Genomic DNA, 23,978 nt, shown 5'->3' on the forward strand with positions numbered 1-23,978 from the left:
GTCTGCATACTGTAATAACCAGTGCTAAGGTTTTGTGAGGTTTTGTTCCTTCCCCCTTCGAATTTCTGTTTATTTTCAAATACGCACAGAATCAGAATTTTCACCTCCTACTGGAACTGTTATGCTATCAAGCCATAGCGATAAACTTTTCTACAGATTGTTATACCCACAAACTTATGATAAATGACCGAAACATAAAAAGTACTGTGGACAAACTGGATTTGGAGCTTATCCGGGAGCTCAGGTGGATGGAGTGATAAAGAACCGCCAGACCCACCATCAATAACCCCCCTCTCTTTGACTATGAATCTAAAGTAAACTTGTTCCCTCTTAAGAGCACAGGAGAAAAAAAAAAATCAAACATAGAAAGACACCCGTGTGGTCGTCAGGCCTGGTTCCAACCCAGGGTCCTGCCACTCAGGATTTGTCGGCAATGGGCAATTCGCTCCCTGACAGAATAGTCTCTTTTTGGGAGCTTCTCATCACTTGGGAATCTTCACACAGGTTGGAAATCTACCAACAGGATGCCTGAGTGGCTGAGCGTCTGACTCTCAGTATTGGCTCAGATCATGATCGAATCCTGCACCAGGCTCTGTGCTGAGTGTGGAGTTCACTTAAGATTCTCTCTCAGGGCACCCGGGTGGCTCAGTCACTTAAGGTCCAACTTTGGCTCAGGTCACGATCTTGCAGTTCATGAGTTCGAGCCCTGCATCTGGCTCTGTGCTGACAGCTCCCTCTCTCTCTGCCCCTCCCCCGCTTGCACTCTGTCTCTCTCACTCTCTCTCTCAAAAATGAATGTTAAAAAATAAATAAATAAAGATTCTTTCTCCCCCTCTGTCCCTCTCCCCCGCTTGCGTGCTCTAAAATAAAATTAAAAAAAAAGAGCGAGCGAGAGAGAAAGAAATCTACAACCAGGAATAGAGCGGAGGGAACTGGTTGAAAATGCTGGCCCTGGTGTGGGACGGACCCGATTTTAGGCCCAGGCTCTGCCACTCGCTAGTGGGTGATATCCGGTCATGATCTCCCCGTGGTTCTTCGCCAGCGAAGCCAGTTTGATCGCAGGGCTGCACCTCACCCCCGGGGTTTACAGAGCAAATGCCTGCAGCGAGAGGAGCCTACAGCAAGCGGTTAGCAAACGGGACCGGCGACCGGCTCCCGGCTCCCGTCACTTCCACACCACCGCCCTGGCTCCCCGCCGTGGGGCCTTAGAGACCGGGCCCGTCTTTCCTCCAAAGGGCAACCTTTTGAACACCCGGGAGCTACCTCTTCTCTCAACAGTGCTTGAAAGGGCCCATTTTCATCCCTCACTGCTCAGGCAGGCCTGCCCTGGGGGCCGCGGGGGCAGAAAGATCTGGGTTCAAGCCTTAGCGTTTCCAACCTCCCAGCTGTTCACCTCCGGCAAAGGGCTCAGTCGACACAACCCCTTCCTTCCTGAACAGGGAAAGTAATAATCTCTTCACGGGATGAGGGGTGAGAAAAACACATCCCCACATTTAACACAACGCCCGACACACGTGCTTGCCCGGTAAGGAGGACCTCCCTCTTCCCTGTGCACCTCTGTACACACCCCGGCCTTCCGGGACCGCTCCCCAAGCAGTTCACAGAGCTGAGTCACGTTCCTGAAGGGATGTGAACATCACCGAGCGCACTTGGAGAACTATTTTCCACGCCCCAGAATGGAATTTCTAGCAAAGCGTCTCCGAGAGTGGCTTTTTATTTGGTTACAGCCTCTTGCTGCTGCTTCTGCTTCGTGATCTCTTCTACAAGTTCACTAGTGTGTAGTCCCTGGACCCACACTTGTCCCCTTTCTACAAAGTGGGATGTTCTTACCCTGGTCATCTTCTCACATCTATGACCCACGATTGTACAGTCTCATTCATTAGGACCCCGAGGCACAGACACACTTAAAGGAGGGATGTCTTTTTTTTTCTTTTTAATTTTTTTTTTTTTTAATGTTTGTTCATTATTGAAAGACAGAGAGAGTCAGAGCATGAGCAGGGGAGGGGCAGAGAGAGAGGGAGACCCAGAATCCGAAGCAGGCTCCAGGCTCTGAGCTGTCAGCACAGAGCCTGATATCATGACCTGAGCCGAAGGAGGACGCTTAACCAACTGAGCCACCCAGGCGCCCCAGGAGGGACACCTTTTTCTTCATGGTTTTTAAACGTTCTATTTTTTTTAAGTTCTAGTGTTCCTAGTTTGAAGATCAGATAGTTCTCCACTGAAGGAAAGAGAAAAAAGAGAGAGTTAGAAAAATGGAATGGGGGTGGGGGGATGCCTGGGTGACTCAGTCCGTTAAGCATCAGACTCTTGATCTCAGCTCAGGTCTTGATCTCAGAGTCATGAGTTCAAGCCCCATGTTGGGCTTCGTGTAGAGTGAGGAGCCTCCTTAAAAACAAACAAACAAACAAACAAACGTTTACCTCTGATATTTTCACTGCAGCCATGACTCTAATATACGGGTATTTCCCCTTTCACTGTTCTCTGACCCCTGCCCCGTCCCCACTCGTTCCTCCCCTCCGTGTGTTAGGATGGGACCAAGTGACCTGCAAGGTTTCCCCTCTGGTGTTTCAATGTGTGGAGACCTCTTCATCGTAATTGTGTTTGAAGACGGGAAGAGGAAAGGTGGGGATGTACACAGAGGCTTGGGAGCCTCCCCTCATCGTGTGCCACTGTCCCCTGAGCCTTTTCTCTCATCCTCAGCCTTTCCCAAGGGCTCGCCGCACCCAGACGTTCAGCGCTCTCAGCAATGGCCGCTCCCTGCTTACGACACTGTGTACTTTTTAAGGAATGCTATATAAAAATCTGGGTGGCCACACGATTTTCCTTCATGGCCTTGCCTTTTTGGGACCAACTGGAATCACTTATGTCGCCCTTCCGTCTTCAAGTGCTCGTCCCTTACTGCCACTCAGTCTCTGGCTTACTGTCGCCACCTTCTCTCTGAATATCATGGCCTCTAAGAAATGACGTGGCCGCGCCCCCAGGTGCTAATGCTGTGCCCGCTGCCCTCATCTCCGTGGGGACTGCGCCTGCTGACTTTGGAACCTACTAGCTACAGGGAATGCGAAAAGTCAAGAGTAGGGCTTCCTGAGTCTATGTCGATGCTCCCCCTCATCTGAGACCCACAGACGCGGAGCCCCCCTCCTCCCCAAGGGCCCCCACACCTCCTCCTGCTTACAGGGGGGGAGACCTGCCGGGTGGGTCTCACTAGCCGGCCTGGGGCCTGCCACAGAACAACAGCACGGAACCCCAGGGCAGAGGGTCTAGACCCGGCATGGAGCCCGGGGCACAATATTTTCCTCCTCTCCTAAGCCTTGAAATGACCACACAAATATCTTTCCGAGTGGTTGTCAAGTTGTGGGATGGGCGAATCCTGAGAGTGGGTGAGACAGGGCACGGGCAGATCTTCTGCAACCATAAGGTGCTGTACAAATACTTTTAGACCGTGAAGGTGCAAATGGGAGAGCAAAGAGAAATCGTCACCGTTCCCCCAATATCATCATCTCTTGGGGTGTGTGTATGGGGGAGGGGATCTCCAGCTGGAAAGCAGCATAGGTTTTTCTCTTGAGGTCCCCAAAGTCTGGGCATTCCTAACCCCAGAGACACCCCAAAAGGACAAAGGGAAATGACCTTGACTAAAAAGCTACCAAGTGACGAGGATGAACTGTGAGATCATGCCCTGAGCCCAAGTCAGACACTCAGTCCATGGAGCCACCGGGGTGCCCCCGCCCAGGCCTCTCATTTCTAATGTAATCTAGATAAAACTGACGTTCACGGTGATCATTTCTCTCTTCTTACCGCTTTGGTCTGATTACCTTTTCCTCTCGCTGGATTTCCAGGACTCTATCCCTTCAGTTGGTTTTCTTTCATTAGAAGTTACTTCAGTTTCTGTCTTTTTCATCCCTCATGTTAGCCGTTCTTGACGTGAGGACTGCCTCCCTCAGACGTTTCCTCGGGCCGCCATCTGGCGCGAAGGGACGGTGATGAGCTCACAAAACGGTGCCACAGTTCTTCGGGGAACTGGTCTGCCTACGTCACAGCCGCCCCAGGTGCTGGGACACAGCGTCCACGCTCTGAGTGTCGCCCTGCTGGGCCATCTTCACAGACCTGAGCCCCGACAGCGCGGTCTGGAGGAAGCCGGGGGTTCCCGGGCCAGGACAGACCTCGAGAGCCATCTAGCCCATCTACTCAACCGCAGGCAGAGATTTGCAAACATCGGAGCGGATTTCTAAGGTTTCTTCAAGGAATTAAAGTATACGAATGTCTAAGTGATTAGTATGATCCACGGTGTACCTGGGGTAAGAAATGAGCAATCCACTGAGTTCTAAAATCCAGTGAGAGTCAGGCACATACGCATTGCTCTTTGGAAAGTCGAGTTAAGGCGCCCTTGCGGCCCGTCTCAGCAGTTAATGGATGTGTTAATTTCACAGCTGTTAAATTCTTTCTTCCGTCCCCGAAAATCTCCCCTGCTTTGCTCGAGTCGACCACAAACCATCAGACAGCACTTTCTAAATGCCCAGCACCGCGACAAGCTCATTTCCTCTAGTTCAGTGCTTGACAGGCAGGCAAAAAACCAGGCCAGTGTCTCTTAGCCAAAACCCCTCCAAATGCTTCGAGGCGAACTTCTCTCTGACGCTGGTAACTTCTCCAAAATAGCCGTCACCTGTCGTCAGTGTGCAAAAGCCAAGCTTCACACGGGTTGCCAATTCTGTCTCCTCTGTTCCCGCGTTTGTTGGCTGGGTTTACCCACGTGGTGTGTTCATGTCCTCTGGGGTCAGCTCAACCTTCCCACACTTCTGAGGATCCTCAGGCTTCCCGAAGACGTCTGCTCAGAGACGCAGCTCCCCTTCCAGAGCCAGAGAGCAGAGCGGAAAGGGGGGGGGGGGGCTCCCGTATAAAGCTGTGTCTTCCTCTCCTTCCCCACAAACAACTGATCTCCTTGCTTTAAAAACCGTGAACACTTCTCTTCTTCGAGTTGTGTGTTAAGAGATGAGTCACGCATGGGTCTTCCCAATGTGAACATCAATTACAGTCAATTGGAAGTTCACGCCCTTCCTTCCCCACTCGCCTGTGCACCTTGAGACCCCCGTGATTTCCTGGAACAACAGAGCCACAAAGCCTCAGTGGAGGCCGCAGGCCCTTCTGCTACTCACAGCCACTTACGACTCGGAGCCATAGTCTCCTCAACTGCAAACTGGCATGAGAAGAGGCTCCCAGGACTGTCGTGTGAATCAAATGGAAGGATTTACGCACAGTGCCTGGCACTTAGTAGGTGCTCAAAAGACTTCACTAAATTGATCAGAGCACTTGCTAGTCTGCGGTGCGTCCCTCCTGTGCCAGGCTGTGCTCTAATCACTTTACGTGTAAAGTCTCCATTTCAGAGAGGAGGGAACAGAGGGGTTCCTCGACTTCCTCAAGGTCACGCAGAGCTGGCCAGAAGGTATCTGTGTTCATTTCCCAGGGCTGTAATAAATCACCACATCGGGATGGTTTAAAACAACCATGATTTAGTCTCTTAGTTTGGGCGTTCAGGAGGTAGAAATCAAGGTGTTGGCAAGGTTAGTTCCTTCCAGAGGCTCCGAGGGAGAATGCGTTCCACGCCTCTGTCCTGGCTTCCGGTGGCTGCCGGCGATCCTGGCATTCTCCGGCTTTCCGCTGCCTCCTTCACACGGCCGCCCGCCTTCTTTGTGTGTCCTCTGTGTTTCTTTCTCCAAACCCCCCGCTTCTTATGAGAGCATCAGTCACGAGATGTGGGACCCATCCTAATCCACGATCTTAATTACATCCGCCAAGTCCCTCTTGCCAAATAAGGTCACAGTCACAGGTATCAAGGGTTATGACTTGGACCCATCTTTTTGAGGGACACAACTTGACCTGCTCCGGTCTCTGGGCCAGAATCTGAACCTCAGCAATCTTAACCAGGTTCCTAATTTCTCTGCCACCTGCGTGTCTCCTTGGCTGATTACAAACTGGCAGATGTCATCTGAATACTAGATTGTCATTACTATTATCTCTCCACCCAGCTAGAAGGGGGCGGTAGGGTACATTTATGCCACCCAGGAACTCTGAATCTCCCTCTTCCATTTAGCTTTCCACGTCCTCGATGCCTTCACACTCTCTATGGTTGCCCAAAACTCCATCCTCACGTGGGTCAGATTTCAGTGGACACTCGGGGGAGGGGTGCTCGGTTTCTCCGCTATCCCCGACTGCCCACCTTCCACCCAAGTTTCTTCAAATAGACCAACCCAGGAATTCAGACCCTATAAATGTCAGAAGCTCACCCTAGTTTCTCCAAAGGCAGTCCTCCAATCACCCATCTGGAACTTCCTGGGATTCGTCCCCTAACACCCTCTGTCCCTCCAGTTCTGCATCCCCAGGCCCAGAGGGCTCAGCACATGGGAACTGCGTGTGCCCAACGGGAAACGAGGAGAGGGCACCCACTGCCCTTCCCGGGGCTCACAGCGCCTGGCTGGCACGACCAGGTGCTTTTCTTTCCCCGACTGCTCCCACCCGCCTGCCTGCTTCTCCATCAGAGCAGATCTGACGGCACTTCCTCTCAGGACAAGGGAAGCTGCTGCTGGGGGCGGGGCCAGCAACCCACCTCTCACACACACCCCGGGACGATTTATCCTAGGACAGCTCCCTCTCAATCATGACTCAGTGTCTTTTTTTTTTTTTTTTTAACTGCAAGGGACCACATATCTTTACTTTCAGGCCACAAACAGATCTGGCGGGCCGGGGCGGGGGACTGACACAGTCTTGATCCCGTTTCAATTTCCAATCCCTTTTTAACGTTCTTTTCTTTTCACTTTTTTGTTTTAAATGTTTATTTTTGAGAGATAAAGAGACAGAGCACCAGCAGGGGGAGGGCAGAGAGAGAGGGAGACAGAATCCGAAGCAGGCTCCAGACTCCGAGCTGTCTGCACAGAGCCTGATGCAGGGCTCCAACCCATGAACTGTGAGATCATGACCTGAGTTGAAGTCGGACGCTTAAGTGACTGAGCCCCAACTTCTATGTTCACTTTGGAAGTTTGGGGAAGCGGTGGGTTGGGAGGCTTGAGGAAGCCAGGGACGAGGGTAGGAGGATGTGAGAAGGTTGTAAAGAAAGAAGGGTCCTGGCTTGGGAATTCTTTTCTTCCTGCTGCAGGCCAGAAGCTCTCTCCTGCCCTTGTCTGTCTCCCCACTACCCAAGAGCAGCTCTTGAGGGGTTAGAGGGCTTTGGAGGTGGTTTGGCCTAATTTATCATCCTAAGAAACACATGTCTTACTCTACCCACTCCAACCCCGGCCCCACACCGCATTGTCTCGGGAGGCAGAACGGAACCCGGTCCAGAGCCTGTCCTTGAGGAGCTCGGGGTGCTTGCTGGACAGTGGGGCGAGCACAGGGCGTGGAGCAGGGCACCAGGCACGTGTGCGACACGGAGCCCACCTGCTCCCAGTAAGGGTGCACGGGGGGGGGGTGGTGGTGGTGGTGGTGGTGGTCTGCCTGCCGTCCGAGCAGCGCCTTGAGTATGTGCAAGGTGGCGGGGATGATGGAGGGGAACGCTGCAGCCTGGGTCCTGGCAGGAAACAGATCACTGGAGCCATCCAAGGTGAGCTTAGGGAGGGACCATTTACAAAGGCGAGGGCACCGTGCAGGGAAACCTGAGGGCAGCACGGGGCCCGAGGAGCTCTCGGCGCCCCAAGGCCTGAGGAGCAGGGCAGTGGGTGGCTGCCAGGACCCAGAGAGAGAACTGTGTGCCACCCGGCAGGAGCTCTTGTGAATGGAGGTGGGGAGAGGGCAGCCCACTGATGGTCCACACAGGCCAGCCTCTGTGGGCACCTGGCCCGGCGGCGGGTCTGGAGGAGCAAAGGAAAACCACCCATCAGACACAGGAAGGGACCACATGCCCTGCAAGGCAATCTGCACATAGAAAGGCACGGAGTCCTGACACAGCACGGTTTGCTTTGGCACCAGGAACAGGGGACATGCGAGGGACCAGCAGGAGACAGGAGCCGAGGGAGGTCAGGACCTGCTGCACAGAGCCCAGCTGTCACCTTGTGTGCTCGTGGCACCGACGGGAATGACGTAGTTGGTAGTCACGGTGGTGGAGGGATGGAGTCTGCAGGAGGACAGGAGAAGAAGGGAGGCCAAAAAGAGGCCACTGCAATATGGAAGGTCTGGGGGAAGAGGAAGAACCTGGACCGGGGCCTTGCCAGTCAAAGGAAGTGGACTCGAATGTCTGCTTCGCTGCTTCCCATTGTGAGACACTGGGGGAGTCTTCTAACCATCGAGTTTATTTTTTGCATCCACAAACATACAAACAGTCACGAGAATTAGACCGGGTGAGTCAGGTGCCAACCATAGGGCACGGTGATCAACACGGCCTGGACTTATGCAGTGCACGTCCTGTGCAACCAGGCTGGTTGGCCCCGAGTCCAGGCAAGAAAAGCTGAAGGTCTATGTAAGGCAGCAACAGTGATGATGGGTAGCAGGATGTGGGTTCCAGAGCCATTTCTCTGGATGCGGGGATAAGGAGGGGGAGGGAGAAGATCCTGAGTTGTACGACTTGGCTGACGGGGGGTGTGGACTAAACACGAAGGAGGTCGAAGGACGCAGGAGCAGCTGAGGGCACAGGGAAAGGAGGGTGTGGTTCCGCACATGTCAACAACCCTGAGGGGCTGCCAGAGCACTCAGGTGGCCCTGCCTAGGAGACAAATGGGAACAGGCGACCAGGGGAGAGGCACAGACTTAGAAGCCACCGGGACACAGAGGGTGGCAGTAGCCGTGGGAAATAGGAGATTCCCCCGGGGCAAGTAGAGAAGGAAAGGACGGGGTTCACTGAGAACCCTGTTAACAGTATTGACTGAAACTAAAGGCAGAAGAGGGGGAGTCAGCAAAAAACAAAAAACAAAAACAAAAAACCAAAACACAGGAAAAGACCAGGAAATAAGAGGAACACAGGAATCCACCATGGATGCGCGGGAGGAGAGAGTCTCCGGAAGGAGGAAAGGTCCACGGCATTCGGTGCTCTGGAGGGACCAAAGGGGACGAGGACGCAGAGTGGGCCACGGATTAGCAATGGAGACGGGCCTGGCGACCGCAGCAGGGGCGATCTTGGCGCGGGGCACAGAAGCCCAAATGTAAGGAGCTGAAAAACGAGTGGGGTTTTGGAAATACGTGCGGAAAAGCGCAATCATGCCCAAGAGTCTGGCAGTGAAAGAACAAGATAAGAAGGGAGGCTTTGGGAGTAGCTTTTCTTTTCAGATGGCAAAACCTGAGCCTATTTATAGGCTAAAAAGTAAGAAACAAAACAGAAATAGCCTCAAGATCCAGGGGGAAATACAGGGAGAATGAGGTCTGGAGAACCAGGCCAGACGGCAGGAGACAGGGTCCAGGTGCAGAGCCAGTGGGGGAAGAGTCAAGTGCGCCCGGACTCTGAGGCTGCCAGAGGTGGGCCGGTCCCGCCCCGGCTTGTCGCCCCCTCCTGTCGTAGGGTGGCTACGCCCCCGCTCTCGGCAGAGGCAAGGCCGTCCTGACGTGCGCGTAGGAGTCGTCTGACTGAGACAGAGACTCAGTACGGTTTTTTTTTTTTTTTTTTAATTTTTTTTTCAACGTTTTTTATTTATTTTTGGGACAGAGAGAGACAGAGCATGAACGGGGGAGGGGCAGAGAGAGAGGGAGACACAGAATCGGAAACAGGCTCCAGGCTCCGAGCCATCGGCCCAGAGCCCGACGCGGGGCTCGAACTCACGGACCGCGAGATCGTGACCTGGCTGAAGTCGGACGCTTAACCGACTGCGCCACCCAGGCGCCCCAGTACGGTTTTTTTTAAGTCAAGTGTCCTGGTTACAGCAAAGGCTGACTGAACTGCTCCCGCCTGCATTTTACCTGTTAATTCCCTCTCTTTCTGCAGGGAGAGGACGTCTCTCGGAGATGTGACGTGGATCCAGACGAGGCCAGAAAGAATCGGCTGCGTCTTCTTAGAGCGGAGACGTGCACACATTCATCCTGGGGCGGACGGCCCGAGGGACGGGGCTCCCGGAAATTCACGGGGGCGGCGAGGGTGGGAGGCCTGGCCGGGGACACCGGAGGCTCTCCCGGGACCTGGTTTAGGAACACTTGCAGTTTCTCTCTCGCATTTAGCTTGTCAGATTCTTCTTTGTCAGCTGAAGCGCCTGACAAGCTTAATTGTTTCCTTAGGGCTTTGTCCTTCCCATCAGCGAACAAAGGCAATTGGGAAGGATTTGGGTTTAGCTTTTTTGATATTAAAAACAAGCAAACAAAATAACACAACAACAACAAACAGGGGCGCCTGGGTGGCTCAGTCGGTTAAGCATCTGACTTTGACTTCGGCTCAGGTCGTGGTCTCACGCCTCATGAGTTCAAGCCCCACGTCGGGCTCTGTGCTGACAGCTCGGAGCCTGGAGCCTGCTTTGGATTCTGTGTCTCCCTCTCTCTACGTCACACTTTGTCTCTCTCTCTCTCTCTCTCTCTCTCTCTCTCTCTCTCTCTCTCTCAAAAATAAACATTAAAAAAAAATTTAAAAAAAATTCTTACCAAGATAGATGTATTTATATGTGCACCCACACGTGCACATCCATACACTCCTAGATATTTCAATCCGCATTTGGGTGTAAATATCGGTAGAGCAGATCAGACCACTGGCCCACCGCCTGGACGGCCGCTCTGACTCTGAAAGGCGATACACCAGCAATACCCCACCTCTTCCCGCAGTCAGGAGCCCCTAACGATGAATTAAGTGCCATTGGAAGACGACAAGCTGACGTGTAGATTGCGTCCATCAGGGGTTACCTCCTGAGGCCCCTCTTGCTCCTCCCTTCCCAAAAAGCTTTTATTGAGGCCGGTGCTAAAACCAAGATGAGCACATTCGCCGTTCAGTATGGTTTCATTTCTCCCATCCACCCTCTGATAGTTACGAATTATCGGTAAAAACTGCAACAAATTGGACAAGAGGTAAAGCCAGAGACCAAGATATTGCACGGACAAAGATTATTGGTCCCGTAAGCAAAGAGCTAACGGTACAGCAGTAACAGGGGACAGGGCTGGCATCTTTGGCCAACTGGAGGAAGGAGGCAGCAGATTTTCGAAGGTGGCCTTGCCGCGGGGTTAGTCCCACAGTAGGAAGACATGTTTGGCTTGCTCCCTGAGCAGAGCTGAGCAAGGTCACGTGACCTCTCACTTCTCAGGGCTCCCGACTGCACTGCTGCCTTTTTAACGGTCATCTGTGTGCTGTGTATTATCGTCCATTAGAACATATGTTCTTGATGGTCTCTGGTTAACATTTTTTTTTTTAATTTTTTTTTTTAACATTTATTTATTTTTGAGACGGAGAGAGACAGAGCATGAATGGGGGAGGGGCGGAGAGAGAGGGAGACACAGAATCGGAAGCAGGCTCCAGGCTCTGAGGCATCAGCCCAGAGCCTGATGCGGGGCTCGAACTCACGAACCGTGAGATCGTGACCTGAGCTGAAGTCGGACGCTCAACCGACTGAGCCACCCAGGCGCGCCAAGGTTAACATTTTTTATCACCGTCTCCAAACACCTTCACAGATGGGTAGCATTCGGCGCTCAACAAACGTTAGGTTGGCTGGTTGACTCGACTGTCCATCCACCCATCCGATCAATCCTAGATAAAGTCTACAGAATAAATGTGCCCACTTCTTGGGAATTGTGCAAAGACTTAAGAAGAAATCAATTCGATTTAACAAATATGCATCGAGCACAATTATCTGCAAGACGGCAGTCAAGGAGACAAAGACGAGTAAGACGTGGCTCCCACTAAGAAATATTAGATAAATAGCTACAAGATTGAACTTAAGGACTACAGAGCCTTGGGTACAAAGAAGAAACGGAAATGAGATCCCCGCTGTGGGGGTGGGGTTGAAAGCAGGAAACAGTTCCTGGTGGATGTGGTATTTAAAAGACACCTCGGGATTCTTATTTGAGAACTTGACAGAAACGTTATTGAACCCAGAAGACTCGCTCAATCGTGGTTTGACCGTGACTGCCACCAGCCACTGGGGAAGGCTGTCAGTCCTCCACAGCTGCTTCTCAGGGTCTCCTAATAAAGGTGTGGGGACTTGCCGGCAACTTAGCCTAGTTCCTGAATTCTACGCCTCACCCTCTGGGTCTCCCAGTCATGCTCATCTCTACAGTCTGAGGTCTGTGCCAGCAGAAAAGCAGCCCAGTTCACAACTGGCTATAGTCTTCCTAGTGGTGGGTCATCATCCTCTTCCTAACTGTGCCAAGATGCAAAAAGGAACCCAGAAAGCTTCCCAGCCAGGACCGAGGGACAGGGCATGACAACACAGAGTCTAGACTGGTGTGCAGTGCGGAATGCCCAAGCAGTCACTGGGGGATGAGCTGGGACAGCGTCCTTCTACGATCCTGGAGACCATCTGGTGATAGTAAGGGCTGGTCAGACCAGGGCTATCGCTCCAGACCGAAAGCAATCTTTGCTTGCCTTTGGGGTTAAGGTTGGCCACACAGTGGTCCTTCCCCTGGCCCATCACATGGCCCTACATCCCAGTGTCAAACACAGACCCTACGCCAGATTTCCCACATCCGCGTGAATCCAGAAACACCTAGTGTACCATAAAGGTTCTTCCTAAGCAAATCCTCTCCCTTTACGTGATCTGAAACCCACCGATCGATATGAGATTGGTTTGTTTTGAAGACGATGATTCCTTTAACAAGATGCAAATGCTTCTTGGGCTGATAACGTAAACTCCATCAATCATTCAAACACTAAATTATTAAGCAAGCTAGAGACTGTTCTCCCTCCTCCTACAGAAGGACAGCCAATGATGAACCTTCCTGGCTTGAGAAGCAAAATATTCAAAGATAACTTACAATGATTATTGATACCAGAGGGTCTCTCCTTGGAACCAATAAACCATAGGGCTATGAGGCCCATGTATTGTCCCAAACTCAAAATTCTGCAAGCATGTACATGAATGAATTGTTACAGGGAGAGAATTCAGTTTTACCAGACTCTCAAAAGTATTTGTGTCACATAAAAGGTCAACAGCACCCTACAGATGCCCGGGCCAGTGTCTACCTGTTAGCAGGGAAAGGGGTCAAGGGCAAGATGGCTGGCTCTACTTTGCATACACTCTCCCATCTGGGCCTCTTCAAAGCTTTGCAAATTCCATATGGATTCCCTTTATGCATGTAAGGAGGAGAAAATGAAACAGGAATGGAATTTCAAAGTAAGAAATCACTTAGAAGGAGAACTGGGACCAGGCCTGGATTCTCGGTTCCCCTGGTTCTTCCTCCACAGGGTGATTCCCTTCCCGGTAGACAGTGTTTAATGATGTGAAGTCTTCTAAAGTGGGCCTAATTGGATGTTCCATCGTAAGGGTAAAAGAGGCCTGCTAAGGTCTGGCACAGAGAGACTGATCCAAAGGTTTAGCTTTGATCATTCTGGAGGCTCTTCAATTTTCTGCTGTAAGTAGATCTACTCACTATCTGCCAGCTTTGTGCTTCAGGCCATGGAGAAGGGCAGAGGATGAGGCCACCAAGAAAATAAGGAAGCTTAATGGCCTTTTCGAAATGAACATTCTGGTACAAACAAGTGGATCGAGCCTACCCTAGCTTTGTCACGTGGCATTTACAGAGCACCTACGACGTACAAAGATCCTTCCGGGCACCAGGGATACAGTGCACAAAACATGTATGGTTCCTGCCTTCGTATTTAGAGTTACCATGGTAAAAGTTTCCATTCTTTTGCCATGAGTGAATGAATTTAATAATCAAGGAGGATCCACCAGAGGCAGAAAGCCAGGGAAAGAGCAGAGGTAGAATTACCAGAGAGCCAAGTCGAGGTCATGGGAGGGGCCGCTCCCAGCACCTCCCCAAAAGAGGGTGCTCCTTCATTTACTCTCTATTCAGACTGTCACTAGTCTGAATGACCCAAGCCTGACAGACTGACCCCCGTCCTTGCCTCCAAATGCTGTCAGCTCTGTTGTCCAGTCTGCCCTTTATCCTGACTCCTGGGCAATGTCTCCCAGGAGACAGAAGAGGAGGAGGAGAAGAGAGAGGAGGAAGGACAGAGGAAAAGGTAGGTCTTGGACGTGTGCACCAACACGTGCACGTGACAAAGAGCCCCGAGGTGTCAATAAATGAGGGGCCAGTGAGTCCCCCGGGCGGACTTACGGTGCTTCTGCGTGTTTACCGAGACTTCCCGAGCTCAAGGGACTTTGCCAAGCCCACGGAGAGGTATGAGAATTGAAGCACAGAACCTGCTTTCAAGGAAAGAAAGAGGACAGGAACAGATAAAGAATGCATATAACTATGTAGGACTGCAAGCCACAGAAAGGCAGGTAGAAAACTGGAAAGGAGAGGAGAATCGATAGGTGGGGGAGGGTGCAAAGTCAGACCACGAGGAACGGCACGGTGGTGGGCACCGGGCTTTGGGAGGGAGCCGAGCGTTGACAGATGTGCTCTCGCACAGGGCAGCAGGGGTGAGGGAGGTTATTTATTTCAGGATAGGGGAGAGCTGAGAGGACCGGCAGGGAGGGATGGAGAGGCTAGAGAAGGGCAGGCCCATGGGGAAGAGACCGGAGAAGCCGGGTCTGGAACACAGGAGGGCAGGGCACAGAGGGGCGATGACGGTAGGCAGTGACCCACGATGTGTGGAAGGGGAGGCGGATGCGGAGGAAGCTCACGGAAGATGGGGGTCACCTAGGGAGAGGGAGGGTGCACAGAGCCCACAGTTAGAAGCAGGTGAAAAGGACTTGGCACCGAGGGGAATTAACGCCGGGGTGAATGAGGGATCACAGAGCACCCCCGGGGAACTAACTGAAGCCAGAGAACACGAAGGATACTCTTTCCCCTCTTACTTCGTAAGTTTCTCCATGCGGACAATCGGGCAATTCCTACTCATGCATATGTATGAAAAGGCACAGTCTATGAAAGGTTCTGACACCAGAGGGAATAAAAACATCAACTCTACATGAAACATTACTCACTGCAGTGATGGATACTCCCATCCCTCCACGGGCGGGTCCAGAAAAGACAGGAGGAGCCTGGGAGAGATCTACAGGTCAGGCTGCCTCCAGATCCCTGGTTCCAGTCCAGCAGGGGCCCCTCAAGGCCCTCCCATGCTGGAAGGCTGGAGGAGGCTCAATCCCAGAAAAATATGGGAAGATGCAGGGGCGCCTGGGTGGCTCAGGTCATGATCTCACGGTTCGTGAGTTCGAGCCCCGGCTCAGGCTCTGTGCTGACAGCTCAGAGCCTGAAGCCTGCTTCGGATTCTGTGTCTTCCTCTCTCACTGCCCCTCCCCGATTCAGTGTTTGTCTCTCTCTCAAGAATAATAAACATTAAAAAATTAAAAAGATATATGGGAAGATGCAATCACCCTGTCCCTTGTACAGCACAGAGCACAAATGGGACCCAGGTGTCTGGGTTCCAGATCTGCTCATTCTTCTCTGACCTTCCAGGACCCCCGGTACCCGGGCCCCCTGTCCCACCACTCCTGTGGCAATGGAGCAGTCTGAGGTGGGGACTTGGGCGTGTGGAGCTACGAAGGGAGGGAGGTTGGAGAGTAGAACTGTCTATCTGGGAGGTCTTGATCCGATTTTGTGGGGGGCAGCCTGGATGTTGGAGAGCCATCTCTAAGAATCCTGACAGCTTTTCTGGATCCACAAAACAACAGTGCAAGTAACTACTACGTATTCTATCTTTTCTCCTAATTACGGGATTCTACCTATATGTTACAGGTTAGGATAGTATCTGATTCCATTAAAAAATAACATATTTTTTAAACCTGTTATCTTAATCCCATGGACCTCGACTTTCTGCCTTTCTAGGGGTATTATTATCTCCTTTTAAAAATGTCAGTTTGTTTGATTCCACTGCTGATTTCCAATTTGTGGCCCCGTGCTTCTCCCTTCTTCTCTCCCTAGCAAGAGGCTGGCAGACCCTGTCCCCTCCTCTGATAAAACTTCTCCTTTATGAGTCACTGTGCATTCCACCCTCCTGAACGCCAGCCTTTCTTCTGTCCTTACTCTCTCTTAGGGTGGATGCTCTCTCGTTTATTTGCAAGTCTTTAAAAATGCTGCCTAGGATTTTTTCTACCCCACTTTCATAAAAACAAAGTATGAGAGGATACTTTCTAAGCTGTGGCACTTAACCCAACCCCCCATATTCTTAAAGATAATCCACTGTCTTCTGTCTTCCAGTTTTGCTATCAGCCTAATTGTGTTCCTTTATAAGCAATGTATTTTTTTCTGATCTGGATGGTTTTAAAATCGGTGTCTTCCACATTCTGTGGTTTCATTACTAGCAGTCTAGAGTTTAAGAATCAAACTCTTTTAAAAAAAATCAAACTCTTTCGGGGTGCCCGGATGGTTCAGTCAGTTAAACGTCCAACTCTTGATTTTAGCTCAGGTCATGATCTCACAGTTCGTGGGTTCGAGCTCCATGCCGGGCTCTGTGCTGACATTGGGCTGTGTGGAGCCTGCTTGGGATTCATTTTCTCTCTCTCTCTCTCTCTCTCTCTCTCTCTCTCCGTCTCCTGCTCACATGCACTCTCAAAATAAATAAGTAAACATTAAAAAAAAAATCAAATTCTTTTTCTTTACTTTGCTTGTCATTTAATGTGATTCCTGAATCTGAGGGTACTCACATCGCCTTCATTCTGTCTGGCTGGATCATTGCAACTGTTGGCTGTTAACTAAGTGAAATATGCTACCACAGTCCCTTATTTTCCAAGACACTCCCAAATGTCACAGGTTTATCAATCCCCAGGAGAGAAAACAGTTCATTCACCTTAAAATCCAGGGGTTTCTGTCCTGCAAAACGTTCTGCATTTTGATGGGTAACTCTGAAGTGATAAAAACATGAAGGCAAACGAATGTGTGGGTTTAGTTAAAAGGGGGATGCCTCTGAACAGAGCAGTGTACCCACCGTAAGGACAGAAGCCCGGGGAGGACAGTCCTCCAACGACTAACTAGTTCGTGATCATGGGAGAGTCACCTACGACGTCTGAGGCTTCATTTCATCCTAAGAACGGGAATGACTGGTTCTACACATGGGGTTGCCTTTAGGATTGACGTAACCTTGGTCCGGTCTCGTCTGACTGTAGATCCTTTGAGGGTAGGGACGAGGTCTTGCTCGACCAGATAGGGTCAATTTCTTGCTCTTTCAATAATACTCGGATAATGGACAGAATCCCTTCAAGCACATCCTTTCTGGCAAGCAGGCCGTGCGGGTTTGTCTGTGTAGGTGAAGGATGTGTGGGAGGAAAGGGCTGGTCTTGTTGGTGGCAGGTGCTACTGAGTTAATCAACAGCGTGGGTACGAGGATATCGGGTGATGTTCTGTCCCAGCCACGGCCCCTCGGTAACCTGGCATCCCTGGTGATCACCTCCCCCCAGCCCTCCCAGAAAAGACTCTGGCTGCTCCAGGCCTCCAACTCACAGGGATGCCCCAATTCCCTCTGTGAACCTGCTGCTGCTCTGGACCCAGCCCCCAAAAGGGATGCTTTCTATTTTCCCAGCATCCGGGGACCAGCTCTGGCCTCGGCCACTCAGCAAGCTTCTCTGCTGTCAAGGGCTCTGACACACCTCCTACAAACGAAAATGAACTCCAGCCTGGGGGAGGCCCCCCCACCAAGTTTGTCCCTTCCTCGTATGTTCTCTTTCAGCTCTAGAGGACTGTTCAGAGTGCTCTTTCCAATTTAAAGGTGCTGTTTTGTTACAGCTGAATGATTCTTTATAATTCTTCTGTGTAAATCACTGTGTGAATTCTGTCTTCCGATTGGACCCAGACTGATAAACCACTGTTTTCCTCAGTGCCTGGCACAATCAACAATACATATCGGAGCTCTCCAGGCATCCTTTCCTCCCTTCCCCAGCTAGCCCTGAATAATTTATCTCTGACTTGTTCCAAATCACAGCACAGCTCAAAGTGGAGGGCCCCAAACTGGAACGTACCTCCTCTAATGTCTCCTCTCACCAACTGCTGGCATGTTAATTAATGACATTTCTGAGAACTGGCTGGACACCCTAGGGGGACCCTACTTGGTTTGGTCATTTATACTCAAAACTGGAGACCTTCTCCCAGTCTGGCTCCTAAAGACTTCAGGTCAATTAATTTCCTTCCTTTGGTTAAAAAGAAGGATTTTTGTTTGTATGTCTGGCCCCCGGGATCAGAAACCTCCAGGGGACGGGTAATTCCTTCGGTTCCTAATAAGACTGAGAAATTTCAAAAGCACAGTGACTTCTGTAGTGGTACCACTACTCCAGAGCTATTTTTTAACTTAAAAAAGAAAAAAAGCATGCCATTAAACCAGAAAGGGTGAAATATGGGATGTGAAACCTGAAACAAGGAAAAATAAGACATGAAGCCTTCATTTTTCAGGCCTAATCCTGTTCTATTCGACAGCCTTACCGTACCACTGATACAGTATGAAAATGTTCTTATTCAGGTTACACTTAACTGAAAGCTCAGAGGGACAGTTCACCTGTTACCATCTGGTGTGATGGTTTTACAGTGGGTCAGCTCTGCTAAACCAGAACTTGGCACTCCTCACACTATAGAGCTGCTGTGCAGGATGGCTCATGAGAGAAACCTGTGTGGCATTTGGGCGGAGGAAATAAAGCAGGAACAGCTACGCTCTGAAGCATCATCCCTGGCTACGGTGGGAAGAAACGGACATTGAGGTATCGGCGAACCGAGGGTGGCCTCACTCTTCTGTGCTCCATAGCCGGCTCTCCTTCATAAATGTCCTCCTTCGTAACTGCCAGCCCCCCTGAACATCAAGGACCCTGAACAGAAGCATCTCAGCTAACTAAAAGGCGGCAGCCAGGAAGAGCCAACAGCCTTCCGCAGAGGTCTGCACCTGTCCCCTCTGCAATGCCGCTCTTGCACGTGGACCCGCCTGGCATCCTGTGAACTCTGACTTATAAGCCACAGCGGGGCTGGCTCATGGCTCCTTTCAGGTCTTGTGTGGACTTTTTACTTCTTGGGTCCTGCTGCAATGGTGTAGGTCCAAATCCGGTAACAACTTCCTTGGGCCCAAACACTCATAGTTGCCTGCTTCCCTACTGGATAAATCCTGATTCACATACACACACACAAATCAAACGCTCTGAACAACGGGTTCAAAAGAATTATATCTAATATGGCAACAATCTATGTAACTTCTTGTATTTAGGTTGGAAAATAAAACAGAGAAAACAGTAGGAATAAAGAATGAGTAAAAAATCTGGATTAAAGGCCATGACATAATCCTAAGGATTCTGGATAATAAATCCATCATGACCCAGGTCGTAACAGTATGTTAAACAAGAAAAATATAGTATGATGTCATTCTTTAAAAATGAATGCAAAAGTCCATATCATGAGAGTAAAACTGTTCTCTGTATTTTACACTGGTAAGACAACATCTGGGATTCGGTATTAAATTCTAACATATTTTGGGGCGCCTGGCTGGCCCAGTCGGTTAAGCATCCAACTCCTGATTTCAGCTCAGGTCATGGTCTCACAGTTCATGAGTTCGAGCCCCACACTGAGCTCTGTGCTGACAGTCTGGAAGGAGCTTGCTCTGGACTCTCTGTCTCCCTTTCTCTCTGCCCCTCTCCCACTCACAGTCTCCCACTCTCAAAAAATAAACATTAAAAATATTCTAACATATTTTAAGAGGAAATAATGTGCTCTGAAATCAGGAAGTCTAGAAAAGAAAAGTACAATGAAGAAAGGCTTCGGGAACGTTAGGGAAATGAGGTCTATGTATTTGTGGCTCCAGAGAAGAGAGCTAGGATCAAGGGACAAAACTTACATAAACATAGTGAAAAGCACGGTCACAGCAAATCAGCACAGAGGATGGAGGTCTCCTGCAAGCGGGGGAAGCTGGACTACAAGTCCACCACAGCGCTTTTAACCTCGTAAAATTCCATGAATTTAGAGGTCGCCTGGGGCTTGGCGAGGGGGAATAAGGGGTCCCTGCTGATGGGGACAAAGCTCCTATTTGGAACGATGGAAAGGGTCTGGAAGGTGGGGACGGCTGCACAACACTCTAAGTGTAATCGATGCCACTAATCTGTACACTGAAAATTGTTAAAATGGCAAATTTTATGTTCTATATATTTCATCACAATAAAAAAGAAACCCATGCTTCTATTATTCTATGTGAGAGATGCAAAAAAAAAAAAATTAAATTTAAAATCTGAGTCAATAAAAGAGGACTCCGTTACCGATGTGGTAAAGGCATTTCTTTTGGCTGGGAAGAATGTATTGTACCACAAAGGGGTTTTCCGCAAGCAAATGCTGCAGTGACCCAGTGTTTCTGCAGGGGCGCCTGGGTGGCTCAGTGGGCAAGCGTCCGACTTCGGCTCAGGTCATGATCTCGCGGTTCGTGAGTTCAAGCCCCATATCCGGCTCTGTGCTGACCGCTTCAGAGCCTGGAGCCTGCTTCGGATTCTGTGTCTCCCTCTCTCTCTGCCCCTCCCCCACTCATGCTCGGTCTCTCTCTCTCAAAAATAAATCAACATTAAAAAAAAAATAAAGACACATAAAAGCCAAAAGCAATTATGCATTCTTTGGCAATGCCAGTCAATCAAACCAGAGGGGTTCCTGAGGGGAAGAAACAGTATGCAAAGAAAGTGCATTTGTAAATGTCCCCATATTATCATGATGATAAATGTCCTCAGTGATGATGAAATGGGGCACACAGTTTAGAATAAAGTCCTCTTTCATCTACCCATAACACAGAGACATACAAATTTACAAGTACAGGGGCCAAAAACACCCAATTTAATACATAAGTGGGAAAGAAGTATCTAGAAGCCTGGGACAACACTGGGGAAACTTCATGCCTTTGTTCATACATGTGGGCTGCTGAATTCTGATAGGTTAGGAAGCAATCCATGAGAGACCTACAACCAGAAAGTCTGCTGTAGGGGGTTTCTTTATGGTGGGGGGAGGCGTTGCCCAACAGATCTGAGGGTTGTGACTTCAAGCCCTATGTTGGGCATGGACCCTACCTTAAAATTAAAAAAAATTTTTACACTTGTTGGGATGAGCACTGGGTGTTATACACAGGGGATGAATTGCTGGAACCTACTCCTGAAATCATTATAGCACTATACGCTAACTAACTTGGATGTAAATTAAATAAATAAAATTAAAAGATTTTTAAAAAATTTTAAATTATTATTATTTTAAGTTTATTTATTTATTTTGAGAGAGAGAGACAGTGTGGATGGGGGAGGGGCAGAGAGAGAAAGAGACAGAGAAGAAATCCCAAGCACCCACAAAGCTGCAAGATCATGATCTGAGCCAAAACCAAGAGTTGGTCACTGAACCAACTGCACCACCCAGGCGCACCCCCAAAAAATATTGTTTAAAATTCACTGTAAGATTTAAGATTTCTTTGCTGTTTTCTACCCTCCCACCAAAAAGCATATATATATATATCTTTAAAGATTTCATTTTTTTCTTTAAATTTTTTTTTCAACGTTTTTAATTTATTTTTGGGACAGAGAGAGACAGAGCATGAACGGGGGAGGGGCAGAGAGAGAGGGAGACACAGAATTGGAAACAGGCTCCAGGCTCCGAGCCATCAGCCCAGAGCCTGACGCGGGGCTCGAACTCACGGACCGCGAGATCGTGACCTGGCTGAAGTCGGACGCTTAACCGACTGCGCCACCCAGGCGCCCCTAAAGATTTCATTTTTAAGTAATCTCTATACCCAACATGGGGCTTGAACTCACAACTCCAAATTCAAGAGGCACAAAAAGCATATTTCTTCTTAAAAGTGAATGAATGAAAAAAGATGCACCATACTAATTGAAAGTAATCTTTATATAAAGAAGAATAGGGGCGCCTGGGTGGCTCAGTTGGTTGAGCATCCGACTTCGGCTCAGGTCACGATCTCACGGTCCGTGAGTTCGAGCCCCGCGTCGGGCTCTGTGCTGACAGCTCAGAGCCTGGAGCCTGTTTCAGATTCTGTGTCTCCCTCTCTCTCTGCCCCTCCCCTGTTCATGCTCTGTCTCTCTCTGTCTCAAAAATAAATAAACTTTAAAAAAAAATTAAAAAAAAAAAAAAGAATAGTTAGAAGATAAACTACCCGATTTCAAAAAATTATTTTAAGCCTATTAATTCTTTGAGAGAGAGACAGAGAGAGAGAGAGAGAAAGAGAGAGAGAATCCCAAGTAGGCTCTATGCTGTCAGTACAGAGCCTGATGCAGGGTTCAAACTCATGAACCATAAGATCATGACCTGAGCTGAAATCAAGAGCTGGATGCCCACCCAACTCAGCCACCCAGGCGCCCCCTCTCCCAGGAATTTTTATTAAGCTACAAGACACTGTGGTTCTGGCATCATGACAGATACCTGGATGGATGGAACAGAAGAAAGAGTTCTGAAATAAATTACACAGAGAGGGGTAATGGATTTTCAACAATGGTACTTCAGCTAAGAACAGTCTTTCCAACAAATGAGGTTGGAAGTGGACATCCGCGTACAGGAGGAAAAACAAAATCTTTGATATATCCCTTACATTATATTAACAAATGAATCAAAGTAGATCACACACCTAAATGTAACGCTTAGAAGAAAGTCTTTGTGATCTTGAGTCAGTCAAAGGTTTCTTAGTTACGACACCAAAAATGCAATCCGTGCATTTAAAAAATTGATAATTTGGACTTCATCAAAAGCAAACGTCTGCTCTTCAAAAGACATTGTTAAGAGAAAAGACAAACCAGACTTGGAAAAAAAATATTTGCAAACCAGATACCTGATAAAGGATATGCATTCAAAATTTACCAAAAACTCTCAAAATTCAGTAAGAAAACAAAACACCACAATCAAAAAGGGGCTAACGATTTGAACAGATGCTTAACAAAAGATACACCAAGGGCACAGAAGATGAGAAGATGTTCAACATCATTAGTCATTAGGAAACGCAAATGAAAACCACAGTGAGATACTAATACATACCTACTTGAAGGGCTGAACTTTAAGAAAAAAACTGACAATATCACGTGTTGGCAAAGATGTGCAGGAAGTGGAAGTCTCAAACTCCACTAGCAGAACTGTTTCATTAAAAATACATAAATAAAAATAAATACACACCCCTACTGTATAGTCATTCGACTCTTGGTGTATTCTCCCAAGAAACACGAAACTGTATGTCCATACAAATACAATTTCATTGTAATAGCCCCGAACTGGAAACCACCAACAGGTGAATGGCTAAGCACACTGAGTTATACTCATATAGTGGAATCCCATTTGGTACTAAAAAGGGATACGCTACTGATATATACAATGACAAGGAATGATTCCTTAAGGAAAGAAGCCAGCCCCCCCAAAAGGATACACTGTAGGACTCTGCACAAAATTTGAGAAAGAAAACAAACTCATCTAGAACAACAGAAGGGAGATCAGTAGTTGCCTGGGGATGTAGGGGGCAGGAGGGAGGGAGGTGGGGCAGGGAGGGGTGGGAAGATTATACGTGGGCACACAAGGAAACTTTTGGGGGCAACATATACCCCTCATCTTGACCAAGGTGATGGTTTTAGGTTTTAGAAGTGTACACGTAGGTCAAAACTTACCAAATTAATCACATTTAAGTATGCTCAATTTAAAGCTCAAAATAAAGCTGTTATAAAAAATAAATAAAATTGACAGCTTGTTTGGGCAAGGTCGTTAAAACTTTGGGCAAAGTCCTTTCAACCAAGCGAAGGCAAGATTCGAGTCCATGAGGCACGTCCACGATGAGGTGCCTTTGTGTGTGTATGTGCCACTGCGGGGGGTGGGGGGAACCCAAAAAATTCTTCCTTTTACAAAATGCAAATGGCAGGGAGAGGTTCATCCATTCACACCCTTCGAGCCCAGTCCTGATGCAATCTGTTTCTTTCCTTATCGCTCAAGTAGAAAGTGATTACTCCCCTCTGTGAGTCACTCCAACACTTAAGTTAATTTTCAGATACCAGCTCAGTGCATTTCTCCAACCGCCCATCGCACAT

The 23,978-nt window shown here is 49.2% G+C and overlaps 1 protein-coding gene across 9 annotated transcripts in view; it reads right to left on the minus strand.

Annotated features, from left to right (window-relative positions):
* The window catches only part of LOC131496055 (carboxyl-terminal PDZ ligand of neuronal nitric oxide synthase protein), a 285,001-nt gene that overhangs the window by 46,344 nt on the left and 214,679 nt on the right, over positions 1 to 23,978 (minus strand). Inside the window, exon 1 of one of the 9 annotated variants that reach the window (XM_058701206.1) lies at positions 3,813 to 5,045. The exons of the other annotated variants lie outside the window; for them this stretch is intronic. Coding sequence (XP_058557189.1) covers positions 3,813 to 3,898 — 86 coding nt within the window. The 5' untranslated portion in view covers positions 3,899 to 5,045. Of the gene's footprint in view, positions 1 to 3,812; positions 5,046 to 23,978 lie in introns of those variants that run through there. 9 annotated transcript variants of the gene reach the window in all.

This window comes from Neofelis nebulosa, chromosome 15, assembly GCF_028018385.1.
Source record: "Neofelis nebulosa isolate mNeoNeb1 chromosome 15, mNeoNeb1.pri, whole genome shotgun sequence".
Lineage (NCBI taxonomy): Eukaryota > Metazoa > Chordata > Mammalia > Carnivora > Felidae > Neofelis > Neofelis nebulosa.